General features: G+C 38.4%; 1 protein-coding gene across 1 annotated transcript in view; it reads left to right on the top strand.

Annotated features, from left to right (window-relative positions):
• adamts3 (ADAM metallopeptidase with thrombospondin type 1 motif, 3) overlaps positions 1-17,033 on the top strand; it is a 117,749-nt gene that overhangs the window by 84,354 nt on the left and 16,362 nt on the right. Inside the window, exons 11-17 of the mRNA XM_072433876.1 lie at positions 888-1,001; positions 1,084-1,229; positions 1,581-1,756; positions 2,733-2,866; positions 4,138-4,261; positions 10,466-10,546; positions 15,034-15,197. Of these exons, the coding sequence (XP_072289977.1) occupies positions 888-1,001; positions 1,084-1,229; positions 1,581-1,756; positions 2,733-2,866; positions 4,138-4,261; positions 10,466-10,546; positions 15,034-15,197 (939 nt within the window). The remainder of the gene's footprint in view (positions 1-887; positions 1,002-1,083; positions 1,230-1,580; positions 1,757-2,732; positions 2,867-4,137; positions 4,262-10,465; positions 10,547-15,033; positions 15,198-17,033) is intronic.

Raw genomic sequence — 17,033 nt, 5'->3', positions numbered from 1 at the left:
GAACAAACGCACGTGTGTGTTGTATCAGTCCGCACGGGGGAGTGCGCATGCGCACTTCCGCCTGCGTTCTCAAATCGCCGAAAAATCGTCCATTGTGCCTTTAAATATACATTTAAAGTGTACTTTAGAAATATATTGAGGTTTTGTATGTAATAGTAAAAATGTTTAATTGGTTACACGTGAAAAAGGAAAGTGGAAATGCATCATCTATGTGCCACTGTTGTGCCAGTGCCAGCGATAAAGTATCAACTGGAAGCACCCCCCACTGCCAATACAATCCTAGTCCTCAATTTGATCACTTTATTATCGTGTAAAAGCTATTTGTTTCTCTGTTCTCCCTGCTTCCGTGTGTTAACATCATGACCCACGTTTAGTCCACTTAAGTGATTGAAATGATCCAATACTGTGTGTTTTCACTGTGTCCCGCCCTCGTGAAACAAAGGCTCCTTATATTTCTTCTGAGTGAGTGCCTGATATACATTTTTTTTAAGTGTCTATATATTCCTGCACATAAAAATCCATATTGCCAAAGAGTAAGAGTTGTCAAGAGTTTGAAGTTCATATTGTGGACACTCTGTTACAAGCCTGCAGTCGACTAAAGACATTCTTGGTCGACTAATGAAATGTCCTATCAGCCGATTAGTTGACTAAAAGGGAGTGTGACAAAAGCTATCAAAACTTGTATTTATGTGTGAGAGATATAGATTAAAATCATGATTCACTCCAAAACCTTTAGCTAACTCACCTCTGCTGTTGTCACATGTAAATCCTTTTAATCTAAGTAAAACAATTAGTCGACATCATTGACTGAATAATCGACTAAATGACAAAAGGATGACAGCCCTACTCTGTTTTACCTTATCTCACATGAATGTTCTCTGTTGCAGTTCCGTACCTTTGACCCCTGCAAACAGCTCTGGTGCAGTCACCCTGACAACCCGTACTTCTGTAAAACCAAGAAGGGTCCGCCTCTCGATGGGACTGAGTGTGCGCCTGGAAAAGTCAGTGAAATGCTCCCTGCTCTCTTTTTCATTGCTTTGTTTGTGGTCTCACTTCGCCGCCTTCATATTTCCTTCTGTTCAGTGGTGCTACAAAGGTCACTGCATGTGGAAGAACCCTAATCAGGTCAAGCAAGATGGAGCCTGGGCTTCATGGAGCAAATACGGTTCGTGCTCACGCTCATGTGGAACTGGGGTCCGATCCAGGACACGACAATGTAACAACCCTGCGTAAGTGACACGCACGCGCCTCTGTTTCATTTATTAAAATTTGTGTGAAGTTTGGTGAGATTGGAAATTTGATTGCAAAGCGTATTGTTTCCCCTTTGTTATCTTCAAACATTAAATGGGACAGTTCCAAATTTCAAAGTGAAAGCATTTATACCTGCATATTATAGGTGAATTAAATAAACTCCCAGATGAATAAATGAATTAATTCTGCTTCTTATAAACATATTTCGTTATCATAGTTTTGTTTTCTGAAATCTTCCAGCATATATTTCAACTGTAAACTACCTGGTTGTTTACTCATTGTTTTCCTGGTTGTTGCGCGATCATGACATCACTGTTCTCTTGCTCAAGGCCTTCCAATGGCGGCCAAGATTGCCCAGGACTAAACTATGAATACCAGCTCTGCCACACGGAGGACTGCCCCAAGCACTTTGAGGATTTCCGTGCACAGCAGTGCCAGCTCCGCAACTCCCATTTTGAATTTCAAAATGCCAAACACCACTGGCTTCCCTATGAACATACGGATGGTGAGCCTCACAAATGTCTATGGATTGTCATATCATATTGTATCACTGGAACGTGCCCCCTTTTTGTAGTGAAAGGGGGCAACAGGTTATGTAGAAAAAAGCATCATGTGCAAAGGCTAAAACATGTTTCTTAACCTCTTGACATACTGATTATGATGATTAACAACCAACGTTCTCGTTTGTGATGATTACTCGACCACGGAACCACATTCACTATTATTATATATTCAAGTACACTCTACAGCAGCATATTTTCTCTTGTTTACAAATTAGTCATGGTTTAATCCTTCCTTAGAGTTAGTTCTGGTTTAGTCCTAGTTTAGTCCTAGTTTAATTGGCGTCAGTACTGGATTAGCAATTTTGTATGTTTTTCAATATTGTTATATTATCATAATTGAAACAGATAATGGTCCATATTTTGCCCCCGGTCTTAGTGTTAACGTGGGTGCAGTGGAGCTCGTTTCATCACATCTTGCAGTTGATGACACTGCAGGTGGTGGAACTCTAAACAAGAGGCTTGATTATGCCAAAATATGAGGCGGAGTAAAGCAATGTGAGGGTGTGGTTTGGTGCGTTCTGTGAATGGCCAGAATGGTAACTAATACACCTCAAAACTGGAGTCAAGGACAGGATAATCATAATGAAACAACCTTCAATGGGGTAAATTACACAAATTATAGGGTATAGAATAATGAATACAGTCAAATTGTATGTGGTTGCTACGCACTCAGCTCTTAAAGCTCTTTGCTGGACACCTCCACCCCCCGCGTTGGACGCCTGTTACGTCTGTTATTAAGTAAAGAAACAATGTTCCGATGCTGCGTTTCAATGATTTATTTTATGTATTTATTTATTAAAAAAACAGGATATCAATGTTATAAGGGTTTAAGGTTTATACATAATAAACAGTAGAATAGCTTCATTACCTAAACACGTAGCTTCCTTTGACATAATCTTGCAAAACATTTTCTTGTAGCCAATAAAAGGTGTCACCTTTACTGCCAGTCGAAGGAGACGGGGGATGTGGCGTACATGAAACAACTGGTGCATGATGGGACACGATGTTCATACAAAGATGCCTACAGTATCTGTGTGCGAGGAGAGTGCATGGTAAGGACAGAAGGCTTCAACTACTTGAAAATTATTCATAACTCGAGCCTCAAGTGACGTATTTTAATTCTAGGTGGTCTCAGATGATGAAAGACTATTTAGGAAAAACATTTATTAAAAAAGAACCATTCCAAATTTGTTTGATATAATATATTATTATTATTATTATTATTATTATTATTATTATTATCATCATCATCATCATCATCATCGCCATCATCATCATTATTATTGTTTTTGATTGTTGATTATGATAATAATAGACCTACTACTATTAATAATTATCAATTTTTTTACATATGATAAAATCACACTCCCCCAAGATCAAACTCAGTTTCGTCCCTGGGGTCGTGTATTAAAGGTTGAATGGATGATTTTTTGGCCCAAATCTGAGTCTCATTTCCTCGTGGCGTGGACTGCTGATTAGTCCTGCCACGTATCAATCATAAAACTCACCTACTGCTCACCTGCAGCCGCATGCGGCTCGTCCCCATGAGCAGCATGTTTCCCTGTGTCTAAGCGCATTGATCTATCATAATATAGTTCCCTCAGTATACAGGACAAAATTAAGACAGAGAAAGACAGTTCGAGCTGACTCATGAAGAGACGGAAATCTACGGGAGACGAGAGATGCGATTCTTCGCACTAATAAACAAACGCACGTGTAGCAGCAAGGCTTTTGTGTGCTTCCGCACGGGGGGAGTGCGCATGCGCACTTCCGCTTGAGTTCTCAAATCGGCGAAAAATCGTTCATTACGCCTTTAACTGTATGACTTCTGTAACTTCAAAATCCAAAATGTACAGTATTTTATTCTTTATAGCAACTTTTACTCAGTACGTCCTGACTTGATATCTGAGGTATATTTATTTACTTGTCACTTCAAAATTGTTTATTTAGTTGTTACTTCGCAATAATTACTGTATATTACCACATGACAAAGCAAATACTGTTTCACATTTTGAACACTTCAGGCCGTCTGCAGTGGCAGATCAGCAGCCTTTAACGAACGATTGACTTTTTTAGCATTCCCTGTCAAAACCAAAAGCACAGCCCATCTTTGAGCTGGTGCTTATTAACTTTTACCAACAACATTATAATATAATAATATATTCAAATGTATTCATGCTGGAAAAAAAAATACTTCAAACTAAATCAAGACCAGACATCCCAAACAATTTGAAGACATTTTCTTATTTTAACCATAAATAACCAGGTATCATTACATCGTTATGTAAATCATAAATATTTTATGTATATGTGTTGTTTCCAGAAAGTTGGCTGTGATAGGGAGATTGGTTCCAACAAATTAGAAGACAAATGTGGTGTGTGTGGTGGGGACAACTCTCACTGTCGCACAGTTAAAGGGACCTTCACCCGGACGCCAAAGAAAGCAGGTAAGAGGGAGGCCCAGTGTGTAGTCTTTTGTTTGTCTATAGCTTTAAGTATTTTTTTTTTCAAAGATTACTGTTTACAATATTGACTTTGTTGTATAATAATTGCTATTTTTTCTGTGTCTAAACAATTTATTTACGTCAAATATATCTTAATTGTAGGCTTGGCTGTTCTTAATCTAATATTCTTTCTTCCTATTTTATTTATTATTTTATTTTTACCTTTATTCAACCAGTAGGTCCCAAGGGAGACCTGGCATCAGCCAACACAATCAACACAGTACAGAAAACCACAAAATATGACATTATGAAAACAGAAACTATTCTCTATCACCACACTTTTTATACTTTATGTCATTTATCTAATTTGTATATGATGATTTCCAACAGATTGTCCAAAATACATTTTTAGCCAACTTGTGTGCCAGCTAAGCACGCAGTCACAAAGGCTGTAAATATCCAAAAGTGAATGTGCACAAAAGATGAGGCTGTTATTTCATGGGTGCTGCTATGTTGGCACACACTTTAGTAAACATCCTTGTCATCATTCAGTTGAAATTACAATAATGAATTGAGTTTTTCTTGCTCCATTATTCAACTCAACGGGGCACAAAAAGTCTTGTTTTGTTTTATTGCAATTTGAGCAAACACTTTCCTTTAAACTTTTCTAGAAGGGTGAAGCTTCCTGTGGTGTGACACGGGGAATCAATTCAATTTCAATTATATTCTTCAATTTCAACTTTGTAACACACAATATCACAACAGCAGTTGTCTCAATGAGCAACAATTAAATAGAAAAGCAAATGTGTTGTGAATGTTCTGCGGCGTGACAGGTGATGTCACAACACATGACACATTCAGATATCTAAAAATAATATAATAATAATCTTTATGATACAACAATATTTTGTATTTTGCCACAAATTTGCGTTGCACAGAAAAAGGCGCTACACCCTCAAACATCAAGTACCCCAACACACAAAGCAGGGCAGAATTCTACCCAGGATATTTCCTTTTAAATGTCAAAAGATGATTTTTGATGTTAGACCTTGTTTATGGCAATATGTCCATTATTACTGGACCTATCAAAAACTGGCCAAGGTCAACGTCTTCGCTGTCAGCATCAATAAAAAAAAGGGATTTTTTTTTTCTCAATAACTTTGGAACGTGGTGCCATTATTCAACACAGAAAACAGGATTATTGTCAGTTGAAAGTACATTTTTGGAGCCAATCCCCAAAAGATAAAGATAGTGTGGCTCAGTGGATGTTTTACAGAAAAACATTGAATATGCCAGAGTCATAACATAATCAAATTCAAGAATGTCAATACCCAAAAAGAGTATATCACACCAAGGGGCATATCGTTCAAAATAATCAATTGGCTCATGTTCATTCGTTGTCGACTAATCATCTGTTCCTGTCGTGCTGAGCGGCAGTAGCATCTGACGTCACTGTTTCCACAAGTCAATATGCTTTAAATAACCTTTACATACACACTGCTTGTCTATAGTCCATTTCCCCTGAGCACGTTTTCACTCACACTACAGCACAAAGTCAAGATAGAATGGTTTAATCGTAAATAAGATTCTTACTAAGTGCAACTGCCAGAACTAGGGTTAAGCTATAGCTGCACACAACAGAGTGTTTTGCATACAAGCAGGAGGTTAACTTCACATTTGTCCAAATTCTGCTCCAGTTATTTGAACAAAGTGATACACGTCTATGTTTATTTCTGAGTCAGAGAACAATGTGCACTATTACCATGCAGATGTTTCCGTGCAACATCTCTGTTTCTCTGCATCGGTGAACATGGGATTAAACAATGTCACATTATGGTCGGCTTTTGTCTTAAAGAGCTTTGTATAATTGTAACAACGAACCTTTAACGAAATACAGTACTTTCCCTGATACTAAGATTCTGGATTATTGCAATTAAATGTAGATGTGCACTGGGGTGTGGCTAAAACATGCCCCTCCTGTCACATTTCATTTGTTTCCTGCAGCATTTGCATTGGCAACATCTGAGCGCACAGGGAGGTCTGTCAGTGCTGTCTCTCCAAAGTGCATGTGATTAAAAATTTGAAATTATTAATTTTCTTTGGACCGGCATTTATTTGAATGTGTTTTAATTATCTATTTTCCTTTTATTATACGTTCTTAATTATTAGTCAGTGTAATAATTATAGTAAAGGATTTAGGGGTAGTCATTTGGAGGCCGTTTTGGAAGTCGAAATGTCTTCATTTAACCTTAAATCTGAATGTTATTTTCTCCATTGTGTCAAACTAAAACTAAAAGTAAGTGTCAATCATATCATAATCGGTCCGGTCCTTGATTGTTGGTTCAGTTTGTGTGACCCATTTCCTTGTGATGGATGAGGATAGAAGTATTTTCCAAAGGTATCCATTTATTGTGTCCATGGCAACTTGCCTGACCTGCCTGTCTCTTCTACATTCTGTTCAAATCTGGACTTACACTCTAACACTTTAATAATTCATAAAACATTTCAAGGTGGGGTAGATATATAGATATTAGCATAGATATTTGCAGTTTAAGTCATAGTGATTCATAATTCACCAACTGTGACTGTGAATCGAAAGCAAGTCATCAAACAAAGGGCTTAAACAGATTCCGATTCATGTCACAGTTCAAATTTCACAGCAAAACCATTCCTTTTTACGCCTTAATCTCCACTCATGTAACAAAATGTCAAACTAAATTCCACTCTCTTCAAAAACACTTGTCATCTCTTTAACATTTGCAATCATTCTCTTTCCCTTCTTCACCTTTTCTTAACAGGGAAACAGTTAAGCAAGCGAGCCCAAAAAGAACCTTCTGTACTGGAGAACACTATATGCAAGTATCCAGTGTTCCTGCTCCATCTTAGTGTGTTAGTTCTCTGTGGGCAGCGGATGGCTTGTAGAGCAGTTGAATGCCTAACTCTGTAGAGGCCTGTACAGTAGACACATGAGTGAGACGAGCTGCTCTTTTCTTGCTCATAGTTACTAATTAGATGGCTATTTAGGTCGGGCTGCACAGTTCATTACTCTGTCAAGTGTCTAACAAACTATCTGGAATGATCTTCTGATTAAAACCCTTCCCCTAGGAATTTAAGGATGTGCGCTGAGAAATTGATGAAATGAAAGCAATATTTTGAAAGACCTCTGTCCAAGCGCTAGTTCAATCTGGCAACGGAGTCAGCACTCGCTCAACAGTGACCGCCCACTTCAAAAAGCGTGGTGGAAGTGATGTTCTTGTTCAGTTTTGACAGAGATCCATCCATCCATCCATTTTCTACCGCTTGTTCCCTTTCGGGGTCGCGGGTGACTGGAGCCTATCCCAGTGACTTCGGGCCTTAGGCGGGGTACACCCTGGACAGTGGCCAACTTGTCGCAGGGCCAACACAGAGACATAGACATTACAGACAGTTCACGCTCACATACATTCACTAGGGCCAATTTAGAGTCACCAATTTTTACCTAACACATGCATGTCTTTGGACGGTGGGAGGAAGCCGGAGAACCCGGAGAGAACCCACGGTAACACGGGGAGAACATGCAGACTCCACCCAGAGAGATCATGTGATGTTGGTCTGGTCCGGGAATCAAACTCACGATCTCCTTCTTGGGAGGCAAGAGCGCTAACCGCCTTTGCCACTGTCCACTGTTTTGACAGAGAGATTTAGAAAATGTCAAATATATTATACAAAATCAACTTAAATGAGAATTGGTGCTTGATTGTTATTTTTTGTATTTTAAATTAAGACCCTCAGTCAAGCATAAGGTAAAAAAAAAAAAAAGGTTTAAAAATGTCACATAGCCATTTTTCAAAGCCTAAAGCATGTATATGACAATCTGCTGCTTGTTACGTGAAATGTTTCTATGACGAGGCGGGGCTCATTAGTTCTGCTGTTCTATTACTAAGAAGTTTTAGATCAAAATTACAGTTTACAATGAACAAGTATAAAATGATGAACTACTTATGTTATACAGTTTCTGAAAAAGGCATAATCCGTCTCCTTTAAGAGTTTAAAGGCACGGCAGAGGCGTTTGTGGCAACTAACGCGGCTGTTTGTCCAAAATACACATGTAAAACTTAAAATCAGGCAAATATTTTGATAATTAGCAGTTTCACAAACATATTTTATATAATATTACACGGTCATGGTTGAGCTCCAAAGCGAAACAATTAATCAGCAGCTTGGAGACAGTTTGGTGCTATGTCTCTCCATATATCCCAGAAATACTGTTGCAATCTAAAGAGTTTAGTTTTGGTTTAGGTAAAGGACTTATTTATATTCTGTAATATTGTTATTTGTCGCGGATTGGATCTGGTTCTGTTTTTATTAGGCGTTTTCCCCAATAGAGGGAGTACACTTTTCATTTACCCTCTCATCGAGTCATTCACGCATGTTTGTGTCATCTTTATTCTCTTGCAATAGATACAGTCAGCTTGTTTCTTGTATTAAATTGTTTTCAACTCATAATGTGATTTAAAATGTCCAAATAATTAAATCTAATACAGGTGTCATAGCTTAAAACTATATGACAGACAAAAACACAATATAATGTTGTATTAAAACTGTGTTTACTTGTACACTGCTGAGTGCTTGGAGCAATATATATATATATATATATATATATTTAATCCACTGAAACATTACAGTACAAATGTTGTTTTGTTATTGCTTGTTCTGGATACTAGTGGAAGTATCTCGATAGCACTGTTCAGATGACATTATGTCAATCCAACAGAAATGTGTTAAAACATTGTATTAGTTGAGGTTTAATCATCAGACAAATGTGAACCTTATTTGAATGTTTACAACAATTTTCTTGTATTTTTCACTATAAAGGTAAATGATGTTCAAATGTTACATATCTTCAAAAGAACATTTACTGTATTATCACTTAACTTTAATGGATGCAATTAGCAAATCGCAAACACTGCAAATTTTTAAAATGCCAAATTTCGACTCCAAGCTAAAAAATATAATTTCATGAAAGCTGCTAACGCTGTAGTTTACATTTGTACAGACGGAAATACATGTGATTGACCTATTTTGGTCTTTTTGTCAATTCTCCTGAACGCGTTTAAAAATCTATTATCAAAACATAAATTGCCAATCTTATCACAATCACAATACTATTTTCTCAAATAGTGCAGCCCTAATGAAATGGTTGTGTTTCGGGCCAGTGCTGTGGCAGAGGTCTCTCAAAGTAATTCTAAAGATGTTTTTGTTTCTTAGCTCGTTGCCTTTTATAAACGGCAGTATTTCAGCAATATCAAACTCTGTCCTCAGAAAAAAACGTACAGAGCATCCTTTTGCGATGACCTAAAATGGAAAGCCTCTTTTGTCCCTTTGTTCTGCCCCCTGTTGCTAACTTCTATAACTTGACAGCAGCACAGGAGCATGCATAATGAGTGGCTATTCACACATGCTCCAGGAGGCCATGAGCTGTAGGGTCTGTCTGTCAAATGTAAAGGCAGTTATTATCTCTGTCCTATACGGAATCTTAATTAGAAAGGTCTCTGTTCTCGTTTGCCAACCAAATACAATTACTCTTGTTCCTTTGACACCGATTAAATATGCACTTGTCTTGTTATAGTTGATGTTCTTATATCTGTGTTATGCAAGTTCTGAAACAAACTGTATTAAGATACTGTCACACACACTAATACCTGTATTTCATTTTCAAGGGAAGATCAGAGGAGCCTTTTTCTTGCCTAAAGGAGCTCGTAATGTGTTTTTAAATGAAACGGAAGATTCTAGAAATGTGCTTGGTGAGTCCTGGTTTGCAAGCGGTGGACATCCCAGATTAGAGAAGCACTTTGTGACCACTTATTCCTCATTCTGCGTCGAAACGCGGCTAGCGGCTGTTTTCATTCACTTCAAGATACTCTGTAGAAAGACAAAGTTCAATTAAAGTAAAACATTGCTTGTTAGTATCAGGTTGTGAATGAAAAAAAGCTTTGCAGCACGTTTCACTCTAACCCGTCCTGGAGGCTTGTAGACAGAGCCAGGAGACAACTTACACGTACTGTTTTTCTTCCTTTAACATTTTAGAGCAAAGCAAAGAGAATCTGTGTGATGTCCACCTCCGCAAACATTAAAGTACCGACGTGCTTAACCTGCTTCTGTCTTATCTCCCCTAACCCTCTCCTCCTGCGCCTCCTTCTGCTGCTCCTGCCGCAAACTTGGCAAAAGGTGTGCTTAAGATGCTTGACATTCCCCCCGGAGCTAGACATGTGATCCTCCAAGAGCATGAGTCTTCCCCTCAGATTCTGGGTAAGTGTGGCCACGCAAAAATACATTTATAGTCATTTTTCAACACGTCATGCCAGAGTGTATTCCAGGCCACTGTTTCATTATGCAGCTCACATTATGATGCAGTGTCTTCTGATTTTCTTACTTATATCCTGCAGTTGAAAGTCTAAATTTCATGATCGAATAGTACATGTACTCTTTTGATTTAAGTAACTGTATTCCACCAAAAGCAACAGTAAAATAACACAGTTACTCAAAATGTGTATTTTGACCACGTATTTTTGGTAAAATGTATTTAGTCTGGCCTCCTTCCCAACGCAGTCTTGTTGTTATTAAAATACATGTGTTTTTATGAATAAAAACACACCTTTAAATGCTTACAGAGTGAGGTCTCTTCTCCACAGATTTGACCTGTAACTGGTCTGGTGGCATCACCTGCTTGTCTCCATGGAGCGTCCCCATGGCGACAAGCAGGTGACAAGTTCAGACAAAAAGTTCCATAGTGCTCCTTTAAATTGGCTGCTTTTTCTTTTTAAATAATGTAAATGGACACTACTACTGGACACTTTTGCACAATGTTACCCTGTTCAACATCTGAACTTAGGCCTCTAGATGAAACTACAAATCCTTGGCAGAATGTTTTTTCTCAGAATATTTATATTTAGATGCAAAGGCTAATCCAATGAAATAAACCATCTAGAAGTTAATTTTATAAATGGAAGCATTGGCAGTTATCAACGTTTATGTCCTTTAATCTAACATTATAATGTTCAGTACCATGCAGAATTATGAGACAAATAACACTTAAACAACTTAAAAGAAGAATAAAGGAGTGAAAACAGCACAATTCTATGATTATAAAGTGACAATATGAAAGTAAAGCAGAACCATACCTTTATTCCCTGAAATCCATTAACAAACAGTGTAAATCTGAACACTGCTTGTTATATATTACTGATCTGAGGAAAGAATGATTTATTCAGCATCCGGAGGTTAGACAGGTCATCATCGATTGGCTGATGCTGTTTTCAAAGATAAAAGCCTGTCCCGGATATGTTTCGGGCACTTTGTTTCTGCAAACGAGAAGAAAGAAAAAGCGGAGACACTTTGCATCCCATTTTACTAACAAAAGAGGAGCATGTCTCTGCCCCAAATAAGGGAAACACTTTTGAATAGACTGTAACAGCAGTAATGATAGTAATTAGCTTTTATTTTGGTTTCAGATTTGAAGGAAATTCTATGTTCTTTCACTATGTTCGTTCTATTTTTAATCAGCCAAATATATTCTAATGATAAGGTGGCACGGTGGTGGGTGCCTCCTCAGTATCTCAGGCGTATGAATAAAATACATACAGCTTTGGAAGGAAATAAAAACTGAAAAGTTACATTGTGCACCTTTAAATTAAAGCATTGCGCACACCACTCATTGTGAGATCACAGGCCATCCACCAAAGTTAAACAATGTCAAACTAAAAGTAATGGTGGATAATAAATAAATCAGTTTTTAAAAATATGACTACAAAAATTCAAGATTTTTTAAAATAGATACATTTTTTAAAAGTTTAAAATTACTTGCATTACTTTCATTATTATTATTATTAGGCCCGAGCGCCACAAGCTGGCGAGAGGCCTATTAATCTCGTAAGGCCGTGCGAAGCACGGCTGGGAAAGTGCGCATATAGTGCGCACAAAATCGAGCGCAAAGCGCTCGCCCACTTCCAAACACTCACTAACGCACTCCTTCACTCATGCACGCCCCGTGCATACTAATTAGTAGTAGGAAAATGGAACATTACCGTTGTAAACGGGCGAAGCCCGTGCAAAAGTGCGCGCTAAACCCACTCAAAATTAACGAAAGTACCCGTCAGTGACCAGGGACCCACACCATGAGGTAGGAAAGCGCGAGCGCTTTCCGAAAATGTATAGTTTATGATATTTGGAAAATGGGAAAAATTGTTTTCGTATCGGAATATTATTCTTTCTTTCTTTCTTTCTTCTTCTCGGGACCAACCCCCCTATTTTTCACCCAGTGAACATTGACGAAAAGTCACAAAAATTTGCACACCTCTAAAAATCGTGCCTCTCTACATTCTGGCTATTTCCCTTTTCTAAAATAAAAAAAATTGGCGCGTCAGCGCCCCCAAATGTACCAAAAATGCATTGAGAGATGGGAAATGACCCAAAAAAAATCTGATCGTAGAATCATGAAATTTGGCGCAGAGGTAGATGGTGACAAGAGAAGTAAAAAATATTATTACGGCAACGCCGTCCGCCCAACCAAATGTCGGCCATATTGCTTCAAAAATGGCTAAACATGACTTCAGAGTTTTTCCAAACGTCGTACTTTTACGAACTCCTCCCAGGGCGTTGGCCCTAAAAAGCTGAAATTTGGTGAAAATGCTACTGAGGAGTGGGACATCAAAAGTTATCCAAATTACATTGATACCTGTCACGGTCTCTGTGCGGCAAAGCCGCAAACTGTAGCAAGAATTTCAGAAATCTCCCAAATTTAACATTTCTGCCGTTTGCGCAGATAAAGTCCGAATTGCGTCAAATTAGAATCAGTTGTTAAACTCTTTGCCCTAAACCTACTTGAAGTGAAATTAATTAATTTGGAGCCACAGCGCCCCCTACAGATTTTATATGAAGGTTAAATATTTAGTTTTGCGAAATTATATGAAATTTGACACACAACTCAATTTTGGCATCCCCATCAAAAAAGTCAATGAGACCCATGTCATAATTGTTATGGCGTTGCCGTAACAATGACCGAAACCTTCCATGTTATTCCAATGGGGAAATCGCCAGAACATGTTTACACTTTAGACTTTCACAAACTCCTCTTAGGGCGTCAGCCCTATTAACCTGAAATTTGGTGAGACTCATCTTCAGGGGTGGACCATCAAAAGTTATCCACATTTTTATTCAAAGAGTCACGGTGTCTGTGCGGCAAAGCCGCACATTTTGCCAAGAATTCAAAATAAAATTGCTTTTTGATGGTAAAACAAAGGGGAGAAGATGTGACAGCGTCACAGATTCAGCAGTAGGCGTAATAAAAGGACAATTGGGGCGCGTTAGCGCCCCCTCCTCTTGCGGCGTGGCGGCGGCGTAGCGAGGGCCGATCATTGCCGCTTGCGGCTATATTTATTATTATTATTATTATTATCATTTTAGTTTTTCATGGCAACTGGCCATATCAAGTATCACCAAGCAACTTCCTGGTGCACAAAGGATAAATCATCCATCAACGACTGGATTTGGAACTGCCTTTATGTGTCACAGTTCCTTCAATGTAATGACCAGTTTTTGTACATGTCCAGCATTCAGCTTTTCTTCAGCAATGGTTATCTGCAACACAGCAATCGAATGACTCCTTTATTTACCACAATAACTGTAACTTCCAGCGTTCTGCCTGGTTTGTTGAGTTAGTATTTTGAAATAGCCACTTGTTCTATATCCAAAATCACTCCTTATTCTTGGATGCCCAGTGATCATTATTCAGTTCCCCTGCACGAATATGGTATCATTATTTTATGATCCATTAAAATACCAGAACATAAAATAGTAATTCCCAGCTCCAGCAGACAGTGCATCTGTTTGTGTGAAGATTAGTTTCTCAACGATTGCCTGCGGGGATTGATTTGAGATACTGCATTTTCTGTGAGCTGGATATACATCTAACACAACACATGATCAGTGTCGATTTTAATGTGTTGAAAGCCTCATTTTGTAACAATAATACTGCTCTGATCTTGGCCCCTGCTCCCGTTATTCACAGTGTGTCTTCAGAAAGTGTATATTGTGATTTGTAACATGCCTCCTTCAAAGTACTTGTAAATAAAAAGCTTCAGTGATCATCCCATTATGGCGAGAATGTGGTAATGTAACTGTGATTTACACAGCACCGCTCTCCACACCAAGGCGCTGCATTAGTCTTGCACCCTGAAAATATACAATAAATACCGACATATTGGCCCTCAAAGCACAGGACACGTAAAAGCAAATAGGAAAATGGACTCAATTACGGATAAAACACAACACTTCTCCAGCACAATCCAAAGACGGTAAATTATGTCAATTATGTATGAACTTTGTAGCAGCTAATTGTTGCGTGGAAATAGTATGTTTCATTCTCCCTGAACTGCTCTCAAGCCTGGAGAATTCCGGCCTCGTAAATGGTCATCTTTTTATAGCCATTTTCTACCCTCAAAGCTCTCCATGTCAAGAAAGCGCTCACATCAATGCACCCATGTACGCAGATGTCGTCTTAGAATATCCCAGTGTCTCCTGGTGACGATACTGCCACATTTAAACTCAGTAGTAACTTAAGACAAAGCCACAAACCCATCAGAAAAGCACATAACAAGTATCTCTGACACTTTGAAGGATGCCATTTTCAAATTGTCTTCCTTAACTTTCTGAACAGTCACGTGTGGGTATTTCTAAACCATATGGATGTGAAATGTTGTATTTCTATTGTTTGAATGATGTTAAGTGACCCATTGCAGCCATCAAGAACCAGGCGACCGGGCACTACATCCTGAATGGGAAAGGCGATGAGGTCAAGTCCAGGAGCTTCATTGACCTGGGGGTGGAGTGGCACTACAGCATCGAGGACGAAGTGGAAACTCTGCACACAGACGGGCCCCTGCATGACCCTGTGGTCGTTCTGGTAAAATAAAACGTTATCATTTTTGAACAAACTCGTGGCCGGATAAGTGGCGCATCATAGAAAGCAGAGAAAGCCCCAATGTTTGAGCAAAAGGGTTCAATTAAGTCAACTGGACAAATTTAAGATGGAGGTGTACGGCCGACTGTGGTCTGCAGTTTATCTTGACACATTCTCTCCGACAGATTCTCCTCAGTATAACAAGCAGTAAACAACAAGGGTGGGATACTTTCTGTGTAAGAAATGATCTGTGTAATAGATGAAACGTGTTATTCATTTTGAAATGTGGCCCAGTTGACTTTACTGGTCTCAATTCATGTTTTTTTAAGATTAAATTAATAACTACAAGATAGATAAGATCACAGCGGGATTTAATTCTATGAACTTAATGCATGAACCATTGACTTCATGTAAGAACTTGATTTCTTTTGCATCTCCATTCTCTGCAAAATAAACCTCCACAAAGTGTCAATTCAGTTCTGAGAAAATGCCAGCCTTAAATGCATACTTTGAATCGAGACGTGAAATGCTTCAGGAGGCCTCAGAGCTTCATAAAATGGAATAATGCATGTCTATGTCTTTGAAGTTTGTGATGGAGGACAATTTAAGATGCAATGCCCTGCAGTGTCAAAAACTGTTCATCAAAAATGGAGCCTATATGATCTCTCTGCAGTCAAAGCGGAGCTATAGATCACTGGTTAATTTCCAGAGCAGTACGGTGCCAATTTCTGAATGAAATGAAGCCTTGATAAAAGTTATGAATGTTTTATGAAGGTGCAGATAAAGGCGCCTGAGGAAGAGGCTTTTAACCGAACACAGGACGAATCAAAAAATTTGAACCAGTGAAGCAAAACACAGACGTAACACACAAACCATCACTCGTATGATATGGGTATAGTGCAGATGATAACACGCTGATAGTGAAGCTGCGTTTTAAAAGGAATTATGGAAATGCAAGATAAAAATGCAAAGGTTTATCATGTTTCATTTTGTGGGTGCCTATGGTTTTGTAGCTTGGAGTCAGAAAGTAAACTGTCTAGTCTAGAAAAAGAAAAAACGGTGATGGAAAAATATAATAATGAGAAGAGGCTATGCACCACACCACTCGTTTGTAGTTTATAGTCCAACAAAACACTAAAATATTGATTTATTGGTATGAAAAACATGTCATTTGTTTGTAAATTTTTTCTGAATTTTAAATATTTGAAAGTTTGCAGTGTGTCTATAACAGATCACATAAATAATACAATACAAACAGATAACAATCTTTGTGAGCGATGGTAAGTGCATATTCTCACAGCCACATCTAAACTACACTATGTAAACCTCGGGGGATTTAGTGAAGGTCGGGGAGGATTCTCACCCAATCAAAAGTCTTATCCAGCTCTGACACTAAGTCAGCATGATATGGCTCATATCATATTCATAAAAGTTACAAACCTACCTCTGACTAAGCAGTCGAGTCTGGTTTTATTAAAATGTTAAGTTTTTAATTGTGCCATTTTGTTCTGATCTTTTTTACTCCATGTTCCAGTCTTTGTAGAAAAGGCAGTGATCTGAATGTGTTAGCATGCAAATACATACTTAGACTGGACATCCAATCGAGTAAGGACTTGTTGTTTTTGAACTAGAGGAGGTGGCTAAACAGTAAACACAAACCAAATTAAAACATGTAGGAGTTTTAAAGCAAGGCAGGTTTACCCCTTTCTTACAACAAACATGCCCATGTCCCAGAAACATTGAGATGTGGCCCTCTTTGAGCCACGTCTCAAAGGGGCCAATACTGACTGTAGGCTGTGGACCATCTGCCACAAATGCCACAATTATTTTGTAAGAACT

The sequence above is a fragment of the Eucyclogobius newberryi genome, unplaced genomic scaffold, assembly GCF_026437365.1.
Source record: "Eucyclogobius newberryi isolate DKJ021-1_F unplaced genomic scaffold, fEucNew1.0.hap1 SCAF_6, whole genome shotgun sequence".
NCBI classification, from domain to species: domain Eukaryota; kingdom Metazoa; phylum Chordata; class Actinopteri; order Gobiiformes; family Gobiidae; genus Eucyclogobius; species Eucyclogobius newberryi.
Note: the sequence above shows the minus strand (reverse complement) of the source record. Positions and strands in the feature narration are given on the sequence as shown.